Consider the following 22,635-nt stretch of genomic DNA (forward strand, 5'->3'; position numbering starts at 1 on the left):
CATGAGTTCTCCCTAGTTGAGAGGGAGTGTTAAATTGGCAACTAGGGCCAAACTCTATGTGGGTCGGCTTATTTATGGCAGCTGATATTTTTATTGGATCCCTCTTGTCGAGAGGTGTAGGATTGATCCAAAGATCATCTGATTCCGATAAGTATTTATGGAGATATGAATTTATTTTGTTTATGTAATTATAGTCAAGCCGACCAGCTCTTATGTAGGCTATAGAAGCCCAACCGACGTGTCTATTCATCATCCTCATTTTGGTATAAATAGATGAGGATCTGATATCCTTTATACACACATATTCTTGAGGTGATCTCCTCTCCACGTCTGGGTTTTTGGAGAAGGAGAGAACCAAAAGAATACGCTGGCCTAAGAAGGAGCCCTCGCTGCAGATGATGCCCTAGCTGATCCAACGCAGTCAATTACTTATACGCTGTTCAGGAGACAAGTCATACGCTAATATATACAGGTTATGAAGACAGTCATTCCACAAGGCATTCAACGTATCTGTTTCGTTGTCATATGGAAGCGCGCAGTACAATCTTAACGCTGTTCATGGTTCATGTTATATGTTGGACATATTATGCTGTTCATGATTTATACGCTGTATATGTTGTCATCTAACGTAGTCTATACACAATGATGAAGCAAAGGAACGCAGTCATATAATATAGATCTAGCCACAGTAAACCCTAGCCGCAAAATCTGGCCGCAGTCAAGTTTGAAGTTAAGAACCGCAGGCATGTTGGCCGCTGTCATGAATTGAAGCCACATGCATACCTGGATACGCTGTTCAAGATATATACAGACATATATATACGCTGTTCATGGTTCATGTTATACGTTGGACATATTATGCTGTTCATGATTGAAGGAGCAGAGATCTGCATAAATGGAGAAATAAATCTAGGGTTCAACTGCTACCTCGGATGGGTATAAGGAGCAGAAGAACCCAAGCTAATCTACACTCGGCATACCTGTGATTTGAAGGTGAAGTTATCAAATGGATAGAGTAGAGAAACCTGCGGATATAGATACAGTATTGACATGCGTTTTGGGATAGATACTCTCGGCATAGTCATGGCCAGATCTTGATGCATTAATAATGCCGCAAAATTGATCTAAGTTCTGGAGCAGAGATCTCACCTTGGGATACCTATGAATTGAAGGCACAAAACTCGGATTGATGAGACAGATCTCAGATAAGAATACTGTATTGGCATAAGATATTCCTGTAGCAGTCTCGGTATACATTCTCGGCATAATCATAACAAGTACAGTAGTACAGGAATCTCGAATATCTCTGAAACTTTGGGGTAATTACAATCACTCAAAACTAGGATTTATCTGATATTCTTCAGAGGAAATTATAGTGGTTCAGGACTTCGGACAAGTGTAGTGGTTCAGTACTTCGGATGAGTACAGTGGTCCTATATTTCTCAGATGGGTAACTCAGAAGTAAAGCCTCTCAATGATCCTTGTCTTGGCATAATGAACGATCTCATGAAGATCTCGGTGATGTTATCCAACAGAGAACACTCTGTCTTGGCATACCTCCAGATGCAGTCAAGATCTCAATTATGGTCTCGGTATAGCATATACTGTCTTGACATATTTCAAGGTACAATAATGATCTAAGCATAGTTATGATCTCGATCTTAAAGGAAAAATAGTCACAAGGAGAAGATCGATGTAAAGGAGCAGCATGGAAATCGCTGTAACAACGTGTTAAATATTGTTGTTCTAAGGCATGGATAAGCTTAGTGATGGACGCAACATGGTTGGATGCAGCATGGTGAATCAGTTGAAGTATGAGGACTGAGAAGTGCGCCTTCACCTGAGTTCAGATCTGTAGTCCTTGTCATCAGAACTATCCTGTCATCTTCATGATGAAATATGTCTGATGTCCGATCTCTTATTTTGGCAAGTCAAAATGTTGACTTCAAATGTATTTGTACCATCTCTCTCTCTGCTGAACTTTGAAGATAAAAGAAGAATTGATCAAGGGTTTCCCCACACATTGTGGGGTTTGTCCCTGGCTTGCGCCATATCTTGTGTCCTCTTGTCTTGGCTTGTCTTCTGCATATTATATTTATGTTCTATCTGCAGTTTATAGTAATGCTGATGTGATTGCTAACTGTGAAAATTTAAATAAATTGCTCTAGCATAGAACATACCTAATCTTAACATGGTATCAGAGCTGAGGTGAAGACAATGCCCAAGCAGGAGTGAAAAAGCAATCACCGAAGACAGTTGGGACAAGACAAAAGGATCAATGGGTTCCTCATAATTCACCTAGGGTGAAGTTGAAGCAGAGAATGTTATTAGAATGGCGCAGCAAAACTTCTGATGGCATCACTTCATTGGGAAGTTCAGATCTAAGGGTAGGAAGGAAAGGTAGATGTCTTGGTTATGAGTTCGGCCCTTATGCGAAGGAGTGCCCGAATGACAGAGATGCGGGTCATCAAAGACAATGGTCGACTCTTCCACGAAAGCAAGGAACCCCAAAATCTCTTTTATGTACCTGATCACATGAAGAACCTGATGTCCATCTCGGAAATGAAAGTCAAAGGTTACAGGATGGAACTTATCGATGGAAAGGTACATGTTTGAAAATCTTTCAAAGATGTTTTTGAGTTCAGGGTTGTATCAAGTTGCAGGAAGTCCACTGGGGACCATGTCCATTGACTCAGCACTGGAGGTCTGTGAGTCAGATGGTGACTTGGATGCCTGAATTCAAAAAGGAGCATGAAGGTACATGTCTGAAATGTACCGAAGGAAAATATTATAAGGGTACCATTCCCCTCATGCAGCAGGTTCACAGGTTTGGAACAACCCGAGGAGTCTGAGAATCATGATCAAGGAATCTCATGTATACAGGTGGAAGAAAGCCCTCTATGGCTTGAAGAAAAACACCTCAGGCATAATATGAGAGGATTGATAGCTGTCTAATGCCGCTAAGATTCACTAGGAGTGAAACCGAACCAAACCTTTACTCAAAGGTTGTGGATGATAAACCTCTCGTACCGGCACCTATGTCTGACAGGTGCAGACCCTCTCATTTATAGGAGACAGAGGGAGTTGGATTTTGAATGTGGGAAGATAAGATGCAAGCTTGTGACTACCTCGAGGATCTTAACTTTCAGAAGTTATATGGTAATGATGTTGGACCAGATTTGGGAAATGCCTCTGAGTTTCATAAACTCATTCGCGTTGATGTTCTTGGAGAACCTCCGTCTGGACATCTGTGTTGCAGTTAGCATGGTGAGCTCATATTTGGTTGAGCCTCACTAGATTGGTGCCAAGAATCTTCTAAGATATCTTCAGGGCACAATCTCTCATGAATTGAGATACACTGCCGGAAATATGAAATCACATGATTATTTCGAATGATGAGTGGGCAGGAAGTATGGAGGATCACTAGAGCACTTCTCAGTGCTGTTTGGAATATGCCTTGATATCCTGGATGAGCAGGAAGCAGAAGTCGGTGACTCTGAGCACCACCAAGGCAGAATACATTGCTGATAGTATGGCCTTCTGTGAGGCAGTCTGGTTGCTGAAGCTTTTCTGTACTCATGATGAATACCACTGTGAATCTTTGTGACAACCAGAGATGGGATTCGATTATTGAGGAATCCCGTATTTGACAATTGCTCTAGCAGATAGACATCAATTACTGCCTTATCTGGGATATGGTAAGTCGATGATCAAGGAGGCTCCATCACGCTGAGATGATGTACAGGACAGAGCCCTGAGGAAAGATCAAATTTGTGATTTTCCCGAACGACTTGGAGTCGTCGAGAGACCTTTGTAAAAGGGTCCTGCATGCTGCATACATTGAGCTCTAGGAGCTTTGGGGGACTTGCAGTTCTATTGGAGCAACATGCGACCACAGGGTGACTCACCCTCCCCTGGTGGTGTGCACTGAAACAAGATGATTCGCTCTCTTGTGGGACAAGATGATTCGCTCTCTTGTGTAGCAGGATGATTAGTTCTCCTGTGAGGCCTGGATTGATGTGTTCTCCATGGCGATTGTAGCAGGATTGATGTGTTCTCCATGGCGATTGTAGCAGGATTGATGTGTTCTCCTGTGAGGCCTGGATTGATGTGTTCTCCATGGCAGCCTGGATTGATGTGTTCCTAATGGCGATTGTAGCAGGATTGATGTGTTCTCCTGTGAGGACAGGATTGATTAAGTTCTCCTGTCGAGGCTTCCTACCCATGCAGTCTGGGACTCATGGGAAGTACCTCTCATCTGATCAATGAGCAGGGAAATGAAGTTAGGGACCATAGTAATACCGATGGACGCATCGTTGTATCTATCGTACTCCCTACGCTAGGATGTCCTCCATTGATCTGGGATCAATGATACTGGTCTGGGACTAGTGGTAGGAGTTGTACATACTATGACGCTGACTTCGGGTCGGCTGAGACTGGTCTGGGACCAGTGGTACATACTCCGAGACTGACTTCGTGTAAGTGCAGGACTGGTCTAGGACCAGTGAGAGTCGTACATACTATGACGCTGACTTCGGGTCGGTTGAGACTGGTCTGGGACCAGTAGTACACTCTCTGAGCCTGCGATACTGGTCTGGGACCAGTGGTACCTACTATGACGCTGACTTTGGGTCGGTTGAGACTGGTCTGGGACCAGTGGTACGCACTCTGAGTTTGACTTCGGGTCAATGGAGAATGGTATGAGACATTCTCGATCAATTCTTCTTCTTCATAGTTCAGCAGAGCTGAGCTGAGCAGAGCAGAGTAGAGCAGAGCCAGCAGAGCTAAGCAGAGCAGAGACAGCAGAGCTGAGCAGAGCCGAGCGAGCAGAGCCAGCAGAGCTGAGCAGAGCCGAGCGAGCAGAGCCAGCAGAGCTGAGCAGAGCCGAGCGAGCAGAGCCAGCAGAGCTGAGCAGAGCAGAGCTAGCAGAGCCAGCAGAGCTGAGCAGAGCAGAGCCAGCAGAGCTGAGCAGAGCAAAGCAAAGCCAACAGAGCTGAGCAGAGTAGAGCAGAGCCAACAGAGCTGAGCAAAGATGGGCAGAGTAGTGCAGGGCACTGATGGCAGAGATAGTACAGTCGGACATATGGATCAGCGGATGGAGTTCTCCCTAATTGAGAGGGAGTGTTAAATTGGCAACTAGGGCCAAACTCCATGTGGGTCGGCTTATTTATGGCAGCTGATATTTTTATTGGATCCCTCTTGTCGAGAGGTGTAGGATTGATCCAAAGATCATCCGATTCCGATAAGTATTTATGGAGATATGAATTTATTTTGTTTATGTAATTATAGTCAAGCCGACCAGCTCTTATGTAGGCTCTAGAAGCCCAACCGACGTGTCTATTCATCATCCTCATTTTGGTATAAATAGATGAGGATCTGATATCATTTATACACACACATTCTTGAGGTGATCTCCTCTCCACGTCTGGGTTTTTGGAGAAGGAGAGAACCAAAAGAATACGCTGGCCTAAGAAGGAGCCCTAGTTGCAGATGATGCCCTAGCTGATCCAACGCAGTCAATTACTTATACGCTGTTCAGGAGACAAGTCATACGCTAATATATACAGGTTATGAAGACAGTCATTCCACAAGGCATTCAATGTATCTGTTTCGTTGTCATATGGAAGCGCGCAGTACAATCTTAACGCTGTTCATGGTTCATGTTATACGCTGGACATATTATGCTGTTCATGATTTATACGCTGTATATGTTGTCATCTAACGCAGTCTATACGCAGTGATGAAGCAAAGGAACGCAGTCATATAATATAGATCTAGCCGCAGTAAACCCTAGCCGCAAAATCTGGCCGCAGTCAAGTTTGAAGTTAAGAACCGCAGGCATGTTGGCCGCTGTCATGAATTGAAGCCACAGGCATACCTGGATACGCTGTTCAAGATATATACAGAGACATATATATACGTTGTTCATGGTTCATGTTATACGCTGGACATATTATGCTGTTCATGATTAAAGGAGCAGAGATCTGCATAAATGGAGAAATAAATCTAGGGTTCAACTGCAACCTCGGATGGGTATAAGGAGCAGAAGGACCCAAGCTAATCTACACTCGGCATACCTGTGATTTGAAGGTGAAGTTATCAAATGGATAGAGCAGAGAAACTTGCGGATATAGATACAGTATTGACATGCGTTTTGGGATAGATACTCTCGGCATAGTCATGGACAGATCTTGATGCATTAATAATGTCGCAAAATTGATTTAAGTTTTGGAGCAGAGATCTCACCTTGGGATACCTATGAATTGAAGGCACAAAACTCGGATTGATGAGACAGATCTCGGATAAGAATACTGTATTGGCATAAGATATTCCTGTAGCAGTCTTGGTATACATTCTCGGCATAATCATAACAAGTACAGTAGTACAGGAATCTCGAATATCTCTGAAACTTCGGGTTAATTACAATCACTCAGAACTAGGATTCATCTGATATTCTTCAGAGGAAATTACAGTGGTTCAGGACTTCGGACAAGTGTAGTGGTTCAGTACTTCGGATGAGTACAATGGTCCTATATTTCTCGGATGGGTAACTCAGAAGTAAAGCCTCTCAATGATCCTTGTCTTGGCATAATGAACGATCTCATGAAGATCTCGGTGATGTTATCCAACAGAGAACACTCTGTCTTGGCATACCTCCAGATGCAGTCAAGATCTCAATTATGGTCTCGGTATAGCATATACTGTCTTGACATATTTCAAGGTACAGTAATGATCTAAGCATAGTTATGATCTCGATCTTAAAGGAAAAATAGTCACAAGGAGAAGATCGATGTAAAGGAGCAGCATGGAAATCGCTGTAACAACGTGTTAAATACTGCTGTTCTAAGGCATGGATAAGCATAGTGATGGACGCAGCATGGTTGGATGCAGCATGGTGAATCAGTTGAAGTATGAGGACTGAGAAGTGTGCCTTCACCTGAGTTCAGATCTGTAGTCCTTGTCATCAGAACTATCCTGTCATCTTCATGATGAAATATCTCTAATGTCTGATCTCTTATTTTGGCAAGTCAAAATGTTGACTTCAAATGTATTTGTACCATCTCTCTCTGCTGAACTTTGAAGATAAAAGAAGAGTTGATCAAGGGTTTCCCCACACATTGTGGGGTTTGTCCCTGGCTTGCGCCATATCTTGTGTCCTCTTGTCTTGGCTTGTCTTCTGCATATTATATTTATGTTCTATCTGCAGTTTATAGTAATGCTGATGTGATTGCTAACTGTGAAAATTTAAATAAATTGCTCTAGCATAGAACATACCTAATCTTAACAATGTAGGTATTGCATCTATTAATGTTTAAAAAGCAAAATCTTTCATTTTGTGCATTTCTTACTCCCATTTCTAGAGTTGACATCTAGGTCATTATTTTATTTTTTGTGCATTTTCAGCCATTAAAAACATACTCTTGACCCCTATCCCTTGTTTACCTCCTCTAATAGCCTCGAATCTTTGTTGATCTTATGATTAATAGGCTATTTTAATTGCTGTTATATTGTTTTGAATGTGGTAAGTTTGAATTCTCTTGAAACCCTAACTTATAACAACATTTCATGAGTTGATGGTGGCTAATAGAAAAATTTACTTGAACATCTATAAACCTTATCTTGGCCTCCAAGGCTTTGCTAGCACTTTCCTCTATTCCACCAACTCTCTTACACCCCATGCCTCTCTTTATTGAATATATTTAGAGGGTGTTTTATTAGGAAGCTCCTTAGAGAGCCATTTGGCTTAGATCCATATGTTATCTCACCTCGAAGAGGTCTTGCCAAGGAAGCCTCCCTTTTGGGGATAATCTCCGACCACAAAAAAGCAAGGGAGAAGCCACTAAGGTGACAATGGTGGTGGAACCCATTGTTGCCCTAAGACCTAGATTGCCTAGTGAGTCTTTGCACTAGGCTGCTAGATTTTGTGGTAATAGCTACCATGTTCAAGGAAGATTTCCTCAACAACTACATACATTTAGAGTCAATCATCGATTCCAGTCTCCACTATGACTTTTGGAACTTTCTCTTGGACATCATATTCCATCATAGTATCTTGCTATACTTGCTCTTCAATTGCTTCCTAACCACTAAAAAGCTCAGCGTCAATGATAAAAGACATTTGTGCAACATGAGCTAGAAAACTCTTGGGAGGATTACAACCTCAAAATGTAGATTTAAGTGCTCCCCTTTGTTTTTATTCCCCTTGCAACGTCTCAGTAAGCCATCTTGGCTTCCTGATTGATGATATTGAAGCACTTGTTCCTTCATCGAAACCTTGTTAATTTGATTTGATGTTTCTTTCTATTTCTAGATATTGTTTGGTACAACAAGCTTATGTCTATCCTCAACCTCTGCTAGAGGCTTTCAAAACTGATAGGATCATCTATCCTCATCAAATTTAACACCTCAACTTACTTCTATCTTCCATGGTGATGGAATATGGATTTGACAAGTCTTGGGGTTCTTATTCTAGCCAATGAATATGCTCTAGATGCTCGAGTTCAAAAGTAATCCTCTTTTGCTAGGGACATGAGTATAAACATGACAACCCAATACACGAAGTTGTGACACCTGAGGCTTCTCACCAGTAAAGTCTTCCTCTAAAGTCTTGTCCTTTAATGTGCTGTGAGAACATTTGTTTAGAATGTGAACAACTATATTGCATGCCTATGCCTAAAGCTTCACGGGGAAATCCATGTTGTGGATCATTGCTTTGTGTCTCTTATTGAGAAATCTAGGGGCAACTAGATTAGGTGATTTCTCTTTTCTTGATAACTGCTTGTGATGCCCTTTTACTTGATTAGTTGCTTCTTCAATTAAATTATTATTGTGCTTTTCTATCATCAATCAACTCCCAACCAATGAAGAACAATAACACAAGAGGACACAAGCTGTAGGCTATAAGCCAGGGCCAAAACCTCTCTTCTTGAGAGGAAAACCCGCAAGAACTCTTCTCTTATAGAACTTCAAATGACGAATTCCAAGACCTAAGACCCTTGTTAAAGACCCCTCCAAGACCAAGTCAACCTTTCTTTTTGTTGAACTTTCCTTTCCACAACTTCTCCAGCAACTTCGACCCCAACAACTTCTCTAGCAACTTTGACCCCAACCTTTTATTTGGTACTTTCAAGTGCTACAGAAACCCTAGCCCTTGCACGTGTGTGATTTCTTCCTTCCTTCTCCTTCGCTTGACTTGGTTCTTTCTTCTATAGAATTCGATTTGCAAAATATACCTATTGATGCCCGAACTTAACTTCTCTGAGCAACTCTGCAATTCGATCTAGCTGCTGCAATAGGTGCCCAAATTTTCTCACACGTGTGAAGGATAATAACCCAAAGACAATCCAAAAACTTCACTCTCTCTTCTTCTCTTCGTTAGGTGACAAGGCTTCTTTCTTGTCTTCTTGTCTTCCTTGATTGAACTTGTTACTACTTTATTGGATGCCCTTCCAAATGAAGTCGAGCTCTCATATATATAGTCTCTCTAGCAGGTCGAATAACCCTTTCATGAGGTCGATTTGTCACCTTGTAAGACGACTGGTTCTTTCTTGAGCGCTGACTTGTTACTGCTCGTTTGACAAGGTCTTGGAGGGTCTTTGACACATTTTATGACTTAAAATAATTTTCTTGACATGATACAATATGCCCAAAAGGGTCTTCCATACATGACAATGACTTAATTGACTTGTTGACTCAATGGCAAGCCCTAGAAGCACTCAATGGGTGCTTGAACTATAAGTAAATTTACCTTAAGCATGAAACCCATGCCTCAAGAATGATAATGATAAATTTCTTTTTCTCTTTACATCAAATACATAAAATCATGATTACATATGTCATTATGAAGACCAAACCTGGTTACGTATTTCAACACTCCCTCTTAACTAGGGAGGTATTCATAATCTATACAAGGTAATTGGACATCCTCATATTGAAGAATTCTCATAAGAAGAGTCGGATTGGTAAGCCATCTCATAAGCTATTGTTTCAGTGTATCTCATTGCATCTCATCATACCAACCAACATTGTCACATAGCAAGCCCTTGACTAACAACTCTATCTCTCCACAAGATCAGAGCACAATATTGGCGAAACAATGACTAATAGACACCATCATCATTGTCTCTTAAGGGACATACCCCACCCGGATGCTCACAAGGTATGTCCTTCTAGGACTTCCTGTCTTGGATTTCCTCTTCAACTACTCTTACCTATTGGATGCCCTACCACATCCTCAAAGAGTATTGGAAACCAAATGCTTACCCAATCCTCCATTCTTTCTTCATAACATGAATACAAGAATGATGTGTCTATCTCTCCCTCTCAAGTAGGAAGGATATACTCATTCCTATAAAAGGAATATACCCAAGTTCCTTCTTACCTAGGAACTTGCCCAAGCTCCCTCTTAACTAGGGACTTGTTTCCAACATCAACTATCAGCTCTTTGGTGGAGATCATGGTACTATCAACTGCTAGTAGGGCTCCTCCCTTCGATATCATGAACTTCAACTTCTTCATCATGGAGCCTTCATCTTCTAGATCTTCTTCGTAGGGTATTGGCCATCTTCTCCATTACTTTCCTTCAACAAACCATAGGGTTGAACCAATAGTCATGTCATCCTTTTCTTCATTAGAAAGTGATCTTCTAGTCCACATCTGGATTTTTTTTCATACAACTACCTCTTTCAAGTTATGTTTCTTTCCAGAACTTTACATCCAATCTCAAGAGTACTAGTTGTAGGTGACATCTACAACTCTTTCGGCAGCCCTGTTTGAATCCAACCAGATGTTTTCAAAAAATAATATGAATATCAAAATCAAAGTTACCTTTTTATGATGACCTTTCATCCTGACATGTGCTTCTTGCAACATCAACATTTTGCACATGTGTGAACCCATCTCTTAGACATTCATTACCAAGATCTTTTCCTTTGCAGTATCCATATTAGGGTCTTCATATCTTCTTCTTCCATGGAGATGTTGTAGCTAATTCTTCTAGTTATTGGGTGTTAATCACATATCTTATCTTACATGACTACAGTTGCATCTTTCATGAACTCTTCTCCTTTTCTTCACATATTGCTTCCCCAAGAATTTCTATACATAGTTCCTTCATCATAGGAACCATAATTGTCAACCACCTCATATTCCATATGAGGTCATATTATGTTGATTTCATCTTATCAATATGTAGAAGAGTTCAAGGCATATTGTCTACATGCCTTCATGCATCTTCCTAATGGAAGAGATTCTTCTTCTTCAATCATGCTCATGAGATAGAGCATTCAACCATGCTATCTGCAACTATATGATGACATGACTTTTATTTATCAAATATATACATACCTCTTCCTCCTTTTGGTCATCTAGACTTCCTTTCTAGCAACTTCCTTTCCTTGCTTGAAGATGAAAGTACTTCAACCAACTTGACATGCTGCACTCCTTTGTCACCATACCATCATCCTTCTAAACAATGGATCCCACACAAGGTGGAATGTAGACAATCAACGAGACACTTGCTTCTTCCAAGTAGAGGTGAATTTTTTTATAAAGATTTAGTGGAGGATCTCGATGATCCTCATTCTGCAAATGCTTCTTTGTAATAATGATGATGTATGATGACTTTTCTTTATCTTTTATCTTGCTAGATGACTTTCCTCCAACCATATATACTTCTACTTGTTTGCCCTTATATGCTTTCAATGATGATGTCTTCTTTATCTTGCTACAATGCATCCTATCACACTTGTGATGTTTCCTATATAACTGAAAAGAACTAAGTGAAGGAGATTATCTCAGTCATAGTAGAGATCTTTCACTTCCTCCTTTGATTTCTTCTTTTTTGATTCTTCCACTTCTTTGGTAACATGGGCTTCATTTCTTTCCTTTCTCTTCTTGTTGTTCTTTTTGAGTTTGGGACAATTCCTTTTGTAGTTCCCATATTCATTACACTCATAACATCGTGTCTTTGACATGATCTTCTTCTTTTTCGGGAATCAAACTTTCCTTTTCTCCTAGCCATGGCAACATATGCTTGAACTTGTTCATTTGATCCAACATCGCTTTTTGCCTTCAACCTAGTTTCTTCAATCTTACACAATGACCATAGTTCATTGAATGGAGTGGCTTCCTTCTTTCCATAGATACTTGATACAAAGTTGCCTCATTCATCAGGTAGTGCATTGAGCACAACGATGGTCATTTCTTTATCAGACATTATTTCTCCTAGTTCTTGTAGTTGATCTCTTATTTGTGACACCCTCATAACGTATACCATATGAAGATATCCCTTCCTCCTTTGACACTTTCATTTTGTATAATTCAGTTTTTAATGATTATGACTTCTCTTATAGTGCTTTACAGAAAACAATTCTACTAACTTTTCATAGATTTCTTTTGATGTATCCATCTCTGCTACATAAGGGATGAGTGAATCCTTGATTGATTCTATGAGGATTCTTTGAGCCCTTATTTCCCCTTTCATATACTTCGATAGTGCTTGAGCTTGCTCTTGAGATGGTTTGGATATTGAACCCTTAACATATTCAATAACTTCATTCTCTATGAGGATCAAATCTATCCTCTTCTTCCATGCAAGGAAATTTGATGACCCAACCAGTTTGTTGCTTTCCTTGCAAAATGAAGTCATTTTGATAGTAGATTTAGACATAAATATAAATATACTTACTTGTCAAGTGAAGATGCTCCTAGATAATGATATCTTCAACTTGATGCCTTCTTGATGTTGTTGCTTCCTTGATGATCATCTTCGATAATATTTGAAATGTGATCTTTGCTTCAATGTGACTGAGATCACCTTGATGTCTTTGATGATGATGGCAACTCTTCTTCTTGCTTTCTTGTATGATAATGTAGAATGTGGAGGCTTCCCAAGGTGCTTCAAATGTAGAGTCCTTCTTTCAATGGAGGTAGGGTTTTTGAGGTCTTTTTCTTCTTCCAAGAGTTGTGATGATGTGATCCTTGTGATGTGATGGATGGTCCTCCTTGATGCTCCTTAGTTTGCTCAACCCTTATGTATCCTTCTTCAATTGGATGATTTTCTTCAAGCTGCCTTTCCTTGCTGTAGTCACCTTAGCTCCGATAACTAGATTAGGTGATTTCTCTTTTCTTGATAAATTCTTGTAATGTCCTTTTACTTGATTAGCTTCTTCTTCAATTAGATTATTATTGTGTTTTTCTATCATCAAACAACTACCAAACAATGAAGAACAATAACATAAGAGGACACAAGATGTAGGCTAAAAGCCAGGGCCAACACCTCTCCTCTTGAGAGGACAACCCGCAAGAACTCTTCTCTTCTTATAGAACTTCAAATGACAAATTCTAAGACCTAAGACCCTTGTCAAAGACCCCTCCAAGACCAAGTCAACCTTTCTTCTTGTTGAAATTTCCTTCCAGCAATTTCGATCTAGCAACTTCTCCAGCAACTTCGACCCATTAACTTCGACCCAACAACTTTTCCAACAACTTTGACCCCAACAGTTTCTTCTATAATTTCAACTGCTGCATAAACCCTAGCCCTTGCACGTGTGTCATTTCTTCCTTCCTTCTCCTTGGCTTGACTTGGTTCTTTCTTCTATAGAATTCGGCTCGCAAAATACACCTATTGATGCCCTAACTCGACTTCTCGTAGCAAGTTTGTAATTCGGTCTAGTTGTTGCAATAGGTTCCCTAATTTTCTCGCACGTGTGAAGGATAATTCAAAGACAATCCAAAAACTCTGCTTTCTCTCTTCTTCTTTTCGTTTGGTGATGAAGCTTCTTTCTTGTCTTCCTTGATCGAGCTTGTTGCTACTTGATTGGATGCCCTTCCAAATGAAGTTGAGCTCTCTTATATATAGTCTCTCTAGCAGGTCGAATAGACCTTTCATGAGGCCGACTTGTCACCTTGTAAACTGACTTGTTCTTTCTTGAAGGCTGACTTGTTGTTGCTCGTTTGACAAGGCCTTGGAGGGTCCTTAACACATTTTATGACTTACAATATTTTTCTTGACATGATACAATATGCCCGAAAGGGTCTTCCATACATCACAATGACTCAATTGACTTGTTGACTCAATGACAATCCCTAGAAGCACTCAATGGGTGCTTGAACTATAAATAAATTTACCTTGAGCATGAAACCCATGCCTCAAAAATGACAATGATAAATTTCATTTTCTCTTTACGTCAAATACAAAAAATCATGATTACATATGTCATTATGAAGACCGAACCTAGTTACATATTTCAACATCTCTCAATGATAGAATGGATTTTCTTCTTTACAACCCTTTTCTTTTGTAGGTTGTATGATGTTGTCAATGCCCTCTTTATTCGTGCTTCTTTGCAAAAGGCATTAAAGCTATGTTGCAAGAAATGTTGCCCCTAGGTCTGTTTCAGCTAGGAAACGAAATAGAAATGCGGAAACACATACTGTACAGTCTGGAAACGAGTTTCCAGCCTGGGGAAACGTGGCCAGTAAGGCCGGAAACTAGTTTCCAGGCTGTACGACGGAGTTTCCCCTTCATTTTGCGAAAATTTTATTTTATTTTATTTTTTTATTTTTTTTCTTTTCTTTTTCTTTAAATTTTAAATTTTAAATTTTTTCAGTTCTAATTTTTTATTGGGCGAATAAAATATCTTGTGGATGCTTCTAAATGCCTCTCTCAAGTTATAAAAAGACTCTCGACTCATTCCCTCATCACACAATTGAGCAAGTCATTTCCTTTGGAGACAAACGATTTTAGCAAAGGAGAAAAGAGGAAGATAGTAGTGGTCTTTTGTCTTTATAGTTCTTGCAGCCTCATATATATAATAAAGGCTGATTTTGAGATTTGGATATATAATAAAGGTTGATTTTGGATATTCCGATATTGCTATTTTCATTATGTGATCATTCATGAGTAAATGTGATGTAAATTTAGTCATAATGTTTAAACTTTAAATATAATAAATTATAATGTATCATGTATGCTTTATGATTGCACATAACATTTCTTAAATGTTCTAAATTCTAATATATATATATATATATATATATATATATATATATATATCGCATTTCCAAAATTTGGGGGGGTCACGTTTCGTAGCCGTGCCCGTTTCGGAAACTCGTACCCGTTTCCCCGTTTCGTGCAACTTAGCATTAAAGTCTTTGGAGGTGTACTCTTCTCTATTATTGGACTTTAGTAGCTTTATCTTCCAACATTTCTTTTTCTCAATCAAGGTCCTTCACTCTTTGAACTTACTAAACACTTCATCCTTATTCTTCATAAAATATATTATAAAATCCAAGTCTTCCTAGAGGAATTATCAATAAAAGAGACATAGTATAAACTACATGTGAAAAAGTTGTTGAAGACATTTGTCCATACACATCTGAGTGAATTAGATCAAGAATCTTTCTTGATCCGTGCTCACTACTTAGGAAAGTGGTCTTGGCATATTTGTTGTGTGCATAATGCTTTCACACTCATGTCTTCTTGATCTTGAAGTTCGACAACCCCTACACCCTGCACTTCACGAGTGTAGTGCTCTATAGTGTAGGTGATCAAATATTTTGTGCCATAATTTGCATCGATTGTCACTCATACACTAAAGCTCCATGTGTCATTGAATTTGTTAGCACTTTGTAAAAGCCACCTTCATGCACTTAGGCCAAAACTTGAAAGGTCAATGTTGAATTTTCTACCGATCACTTGTTAATCATTAAACTTAGCTGTACTTTGTGGGTTTTTCATGCAAAAAACTAAAATAAGGTTTCTTGTTAAACTTAGAAGTGGGAATAAACAAACATTATGCAACTCTAGAACATCACTTGAAGGTACGTGGGTTGAGATGGAATCCATCCCTGTCAATGGATATGTGGCATCATCACTAGGCTACACCTGTATGCCTATGTTTTGTTCTTGAAGTTTGTAGAAAAACTTTTCATTGAAGGTCATGTGTCTTGATGCTCCACTATCCACATACCACCCTACACCAAGATCAATGTTAATGGAAGGGCACAATACCATGGAAAAAGTTTGTGTTAACTTTGGATGCTAACTTATCCACTCCAGTTGAAGCTTCTATACTCCTTACAAATTGCTTCTATTGTTGCTTGGATTTCTTCCTCATAAGACATTGAAATGCATAGTGGCCCATCTAGTGGCACTTGAAACACTTCATGTGACTCAAATATTTCCTCCTTGGATTCAAAGAACCTGATTCTTCCTCCTTGCCCTTTTGCCCGCTTTTGGTTCCTTCCATTTTTATCTCCTCTCCTCACCTTTTCCTGAGGACTAGATTCTGGATTTCCTCCACCCTAGCTAAAATTGTCTCTAGCCTTGTCTCCTCTTGGATGAAATCCCTGCAAAGCTTTTCTAAGGTGGGTAGCTTTTCACAAGCACAAATGCCTTGTGCAAATTGGTGAAGGGAACCCAGTTAGTGCTATGGGCACCAAATCCTCATTAACAACCTTCATTCCAACAACAACACATTGATCTCTCAACTTAGTGGTGTTCATCAAGTAGCTCGCCAACATGTTTGTGTCACTCATGTGAGCATTGGTAAGCTTATTCTTCAACAATATCTTTTGAGATAGATACACTCTTTGATACAAAGTGATCAAGGCACATACATCTTTGTTGTTTTATTCTCCCCAATGCGAGGGATCAAATGATCCTTCACAAAATCAAGGATGATTCTCTTCGCTTTAACCTCTTCTTATTGTGTTTGGTGAACTGCACATGATCAGCAGGTACTGTAGCCTCCGCAAACCACCACAGATCAACCTTCTCTAGTAGCATCTGCAGTCTGCAATTGCAAGGTGTTAAGTTGGTAGCACCCTCTAGATGGTCACATTCTTTGAGATTGGGACTAGTGATATCTGCAACTCCTGGAATGCACATCGACCAAACCGATAGCAGGAAAACAAATCAGACCTATCGTAGGTGCAATTTGAATATCTCAGGCATAAACAAGACTCCAATCATTGGAGTATTGTAGGCATCTTACCCACAAACCTCTCACAGGCCCAAGTGCCCAACTCAGGCTTAGATCAGATTCAATCACTAAAGCTAAGGCATCACACTCACTAAAATCCTTCGATAGCTTCCTCTCACAGAGAATAAGATTTGAGAAAACATCTTTTTGTACCATGTTGAAATTTAATTCATGGTCCATAGATCTGCACTTATGAAAAAAATTAACTAAAACTGTTTAAACTGCTCTCAAAACAGCAGACTGTGTTTATACTAAAATTCTGGACTGTATGGTCAAAAGTGCAGACATTGCATATTGCGGAAGCACTTGGGACAATGGACTGATTATTTTTCCAAGGAAAACCTCGCAGGGAAACCCAAGGGATGCTTCCCCATTTTTTGGATGGCATCCCTACCAAACCCATTGGCATAGACTAGTGCGCCTTAGCCCTCAATTAGGGGGATTTGAACTGGGCACCTACTGGGAAGGAACTAGCCAAATTCCAGCAACATTGGCAACAGCTGGTTGAGCTAACCCCTTGGGTTCAAAGCAGCAGGCTGTTATGTGTTAATCTGCACAAAAAAGAGTTGTAAATTACAATAGCAAGTTTAGAATATGCAGCAATTCAATCCATAATTATCTATTAATATGAAAGATAGAAAAAAAACAGACTGTTCAAAACCTTCTACCATCTCTCAATCGAAACTGTCTCTAGTGAAGTCGCCCTATCTCTCTTTTAGAGATTAAGAGATAATGGTTTACAATACATCGATTCTCCTCCAATGTTGCGCTTCCTTTGAGGAGGCAAAACCTTAACTCTAGCACCTAGGACAGAGTGCCCAACCTTGTATGATTGCATGTGCTATAACTCCTAGTTGACTGCACCTTCACTGGAAGAAGACAAAACATAACATGCAGCGCCTTCTCTCCCAGGGATATGCCCCTATCTAAATCTGAGGTATGCGTGTAATTGCCTAAATTAGAAGTTAGAACTGCACCCAAATGATGCTATTGCTAAACTAGTGCTTCTAAATCTGAAAAAAGGCATGCATCTAAATACAGCTGAAGACAGCATGCATGTGCTCTCAAATACCGAACTGCCTATAACAGCAGCTGCCGTGCTTCTCCTAGAGACCACTTCACTGCTGTGCTCTCATCCATGCGGCCATCTCTGCTGTACAGGTTTGCTGAGTGTGCCATGACTGAAGAAGAATCACCTTCAAAGCAACTAGGTAAGGCTAACTTTAGGTCCCTAGCTAACACACTTGGTTCACCCTCTAGACACTTGAGGTTTCTACTATCTAGAGTTCTGTGAGGAATGTGAAACTTGGAATATCATGAAATAATATAAACTGGCAAATACTGATAGCAGAATATGTATCAATACAACTAGCAAGCTACATGCAAAATGTGTGGAACATGACTCACTCTGTTTGTTTTCTGCACTTTTTCTGTTCGATATCCTCAGTCAGTATTCCATTGTTGTGATTTTAAGGGCATCATAGACTTTCTATCATTTTTTATTGGTGCCAGGTCATGATTTTTCTGAAGGTGACTACAAACGTATGAATTTTTAACCAGATTTCCATCCAGCATTTATACTCTTTGTATATCTTTCTTCTTTCATATCAATCTGTTTTATGAAAATTGGAATTTAAATCCATGGTGCAATCTGAACTCCATCTACCTAAAATATGGGAACTGAAACTATATGCTAATGAAAATGGATATGCTAGCTCTCGTTATGTACGAATTTGACCCCTCTTTTGGTCTGCTTGGGACAATCCTGCTAAATTCTATATTGATCTAAAATGCAGATTGTAATTATATATATACATATATAGATATAGATATATATTTACTTTTATGCTAGTTCTTTTTTTATTGAGCTCAAGAACTAATGATAGATCTTGCACCAAACTTGTGATAGATCTACGTAATGCTACTTTGCCAAAGTAATTTGGTGTCCTTAGTTCACTTTTCTTGTGGTAGAAGAAGACTCCTAAAAAAGTACTCTCTGGTGATATGTTAATTGTTTGGGTCAAAGCTTGACATTGTGTTTCTAACCACCTTTTTTTTGTTTCCATGCATTTTCTTTCACATGTGTTATATTTAACTGACATCCAAGTCTAGATGCTAGATGTTTTGAACATGTACCTGCTTTAGGGATCAACACTGACAGAGCAGTTTCTTTGGTATTGGAAATGATCTGGTCTTTTTTCACCTCTTAGATTATAATGCTAAATATCTAATCTTCTGATTTGTACATGTTATAGAATGGGGACTCTGCTCATGTAATGCAAATTTTTGATGATGAAACCCGTGCCAGGCAGTCGGCACGTAATTCATCATACATGCTTGATGAGGCTTATGCTACTGGAGTGGCTGTTCTTTCAAAGTATGCAGAACAAAGAGATCGTTTGAAGGTAAATTGAATTCTCTATAAAATTTTTCATGTTTTCCAGTGATTTATGCACATGCAACGGAATTGTTTTTCTACTGAGTCCTGACTACGTGCATTACACAGTTGTTTGGGAATTCTTTGTTCTGTGCAAGAATGATACAGACACTAAATTGGCATTCTGCATTTGTGCTTAGTTTTCTCTATAGGAAAATGTTCCTGACAAAGTATATGAATGAAAATTTGTATTGCACCTACTATTGGTTGTCCAAGAAAAAATAATCAAACTAAACCAAATCTCTAAGAAGAAATAGTCAAGATGAACTAGTGTAGACCCAATTGTGGATAAAACATGTGACTAGGAGGAGAGAATGGGTGGTACCTACATTGTGAAAAAAGGGCCAGAGCTTATTGTTGTCAATATTTTAAAACTTGGATTCGGACTTGGAACTGGCTGAACGTCTGCTCAGACTCAGTTAGGAAATGGACTGGTTTAAAGTTTATGACTCAGTTTACTAAAAAATACATAAATATTAATTTTGATGGAAAAAAATATATTGTAGAGATTCCAAACCATTAGAGACAAAGTAATAAATATGCAAAGTCTGCTCATGTATATACCATGTAAAGTTGAATATATGAAAATGGCTCTTTGTGCAATTCATGTCCAAAACAAAATACGTAATCAACGAGGCTCTAAATTACCTCTAGAGTAAAAAAAACAACATGCTACAAGCTACTAGCCTACTACATATCATTGACAACATGATCCATTATCAAACTCCCTGCCACTGCTGGAATCCTTGGCATGACATACAAGTCCATTCTTTGGCTTGGACTTGTCGGACTCCTCACGGACATCTGCAACTGCATTATTTGTATTAGTAGAAGCACAGCTTGCGACTGTCATGTTTGGTGCTACTCCTACTAGTGGGCCCTAATCCAAACCAATTCACCCCAAGTCATCAATATCATGATCAGACATATAGAAAAGCTGTTTAGAGTCTTGTCAGTGTAGCAGTCCATTTTCTGAAGGAAATTTTAGCAATCTTTACTGCAAGAATTAAATGAAAAATTTCATGTGATTTTGGCCAATATCTAGACTCTATTGTCTTCGCTTGAAGACATGGGAATGTTACATCTGAATGGAAGGCTTTGCCAACATGGCAGCTGTCCTTGGCAGTGTTGCGAACATCTCGATAACATCCTGATTTAATCTTGAAATCACGATTTTTTGGCCTAGCCGATGTTTGCCGATTTTTAAAAATATTTTCATGGTATCTTAATTTTGCCGATGTTTGCCGATTTTTTACCGATATTTTCCCGATTTTTACGATTTTTTGGTTTTCCGGACCATTGCCGATTTTATCCAGATGCCAATGTTCGCAACATTGGTCCTTGGTGGATAGGTCCTTGGGTTGATGTGATCTTTACTAACATCCCTGACTTCAGTACTAGCATCCCTCGAAGATGCCTGTGTGCTCACATTTCTTTGCGATTGCTTTCTTTTGTGATGCCTTATTATATCCAAGCTTAGTAAACCATATGGGCATATCGTCTGCTGAGGATTTCATTTCATGTCAATATGACCACTATCGGTTGTTTGAAAAATGAACAGAAAAATAAAAATAAAAATAGTGCTGAGTATGTGTAGTAATTTATAATTGACATAGTTTTGAGATATAGGTTTTTTAATGAAACACTGCATGCACCGAAAGCTTTGGCAATATGACAGCTGGCTTTGGGGTGTAAGTTCCCAGGTTGATGTGTGAACATCCTCCCTCATTCCATTACTAAAATCACTTAAAAGTGCATGTGTGTTTTGTGTGTCCTCATTGCTTGTGTTCTTGAATTTGTGATGCCTTAACAATTGTTTTCAGGCTTACTATAAAACATATTGGCAATTTGGCACACCCCTGGTTGAGGATTTCGTTCCTTATTAATATGACTACTAGAGTTCATCTTCTACACCTGTTTTCTGGAGAAGTCCACAAATTAGAATTTCAATTTGTTGGAACACAAAGATCAACGTAATTCTTTGGTCATAAGAGCACATAAATCGTAGTATGGTAATGTTCGAATGAATGTTTTCTGGAGTTACCCAAATACTAATATGTTTTGAAATTATAAGATAAATCACTACAGAAGTTGGCCATGTATATCCAAGATGCAAATACCTCTCGTTTATGCACCTAAAGCAGCAGATTAATTTTTTATTGTTCAGTGATGTTTATACTAGTCTTCATTTCTCGTGCCTTCAGCTTTGCTCTCAGATTTTATGTTTCTGAAGACTTGCAATTACCAGATTGGTCCTCAACCTATGTAATTTTCAAGTTTGCTCAGTGGCCTTATAAGTAACTCAATTCTTTTTTCTGATGGTTGCAGCAAGCACAGCGGAAAGCTCTAGACATTCTCAATACTGTTGGTTTGTCTAATTCTGTACTGAAGATAATCGAAAGACGACATCTGTTAGATAAATGGATATCTTACATTGGCATGTTCCTTACAGTTGTAATCATCGTAATTGTTTGGAGATGGACCCACTAGCGATTCTGCTGAATCTTGTTACCTTGATTGCAAATCATCAACTGTAATGGCTTGCAAGGCACAAAAAAGTGCATACAGATGAAATAACAGTATTTTGAATGATATGTTTCTAGTGAAAATGTTAAACAATGATCTCAATTTTTTTGAAAACATATTCCTTGCGAAAGTATAGTTACTAAAATGGGAAAATTAAAAAAACCTTTTGGCATTCAAAATTCGTGATATTTATTCTTGGCACAAAATTCAGAAAATGTTTGGTAAAAGAATCTATATTTCTACAATAGATTCAGGCAAAAATGAAGTAAACTGTAAAACAGCTACCAAGGAGGTCTATGAAAATATCTCCAGGCAGCAAAGAATAGGTCCAAAGTTTAGGACATGCTTCTTTCATCTTTCGTCTTTAGTTCTTTTATTTATTTTTATTTTTTTCCTTTTATTTTGGATGAGTGGTGTTGTTAGCAGCCATTGACCAATGTTCAGAGCCCTCTGAATGGAATTGACAGTGGTCAACGATCATCAATTAATGGAATGCCAGTGGCAAACAATCCCTGTTTTTATTCGGAATACAAACAGGGTCAGGTTTGAGAATTTCGGCCACAATTCCGGTTTGGTGGACTGAGTTTGGTAACTATGATCAAAATTTCTTAGCTCTCCTTGTTCTCCGTGTTTCTGATTTTATCAAATGGGTAACAGATGCACTGGTTCTAACTTCTTACCTTT

The 22,635-nt window shown here is 39.2% G+C and overlaps 1 protein-coding gene across 1 annotated transcript in view; it reads left to right on the plus strand.

Annotated features, from left to right (window-relative positions):
* The window catches only part of LOC149195013 (membrin-11-like), a 38,897-nt gene extending 16,767 nt beyond the window's left edge, over positions 1 to 22,130 (plus strand). The window contains exons 3-4 of the mRNA XM_089405205.1: positions 19,244 to 19,393; positions 21,754 to 22,130. Of these exons, the coding sequence (XP_089261331.1) occupies positions 19,244 to 19,393; positions 21,754 to 21,915 (312 nt within the window). The 3' untranslated portion in view covers positions 21,916 to 22,130. The remainder of the gene's footprint in view (positions 1 to 19,243; positions 19,394 to 21,753) is intronic.
* The last annotated feature ends 505 nt before the right edge of the window (positions 22,131 to 22,635 follow it).

The sequence above is a fragment of the Pinus tabuliformis genome, chromosome 2_2, assembly GCF_031772625.1.
Source record: "Pinus tabuliformis cultivar Carrire ecotype Pingquan chromosome 2_2, CPIR1, whole genome shotgun sequence".
Lineage (NCBI taxonomy): Eukaryota > Viridiplantae > Streptophyta > Pinopsida > Pinales > Pinaceae > Pinus > Pinus tabuliformis.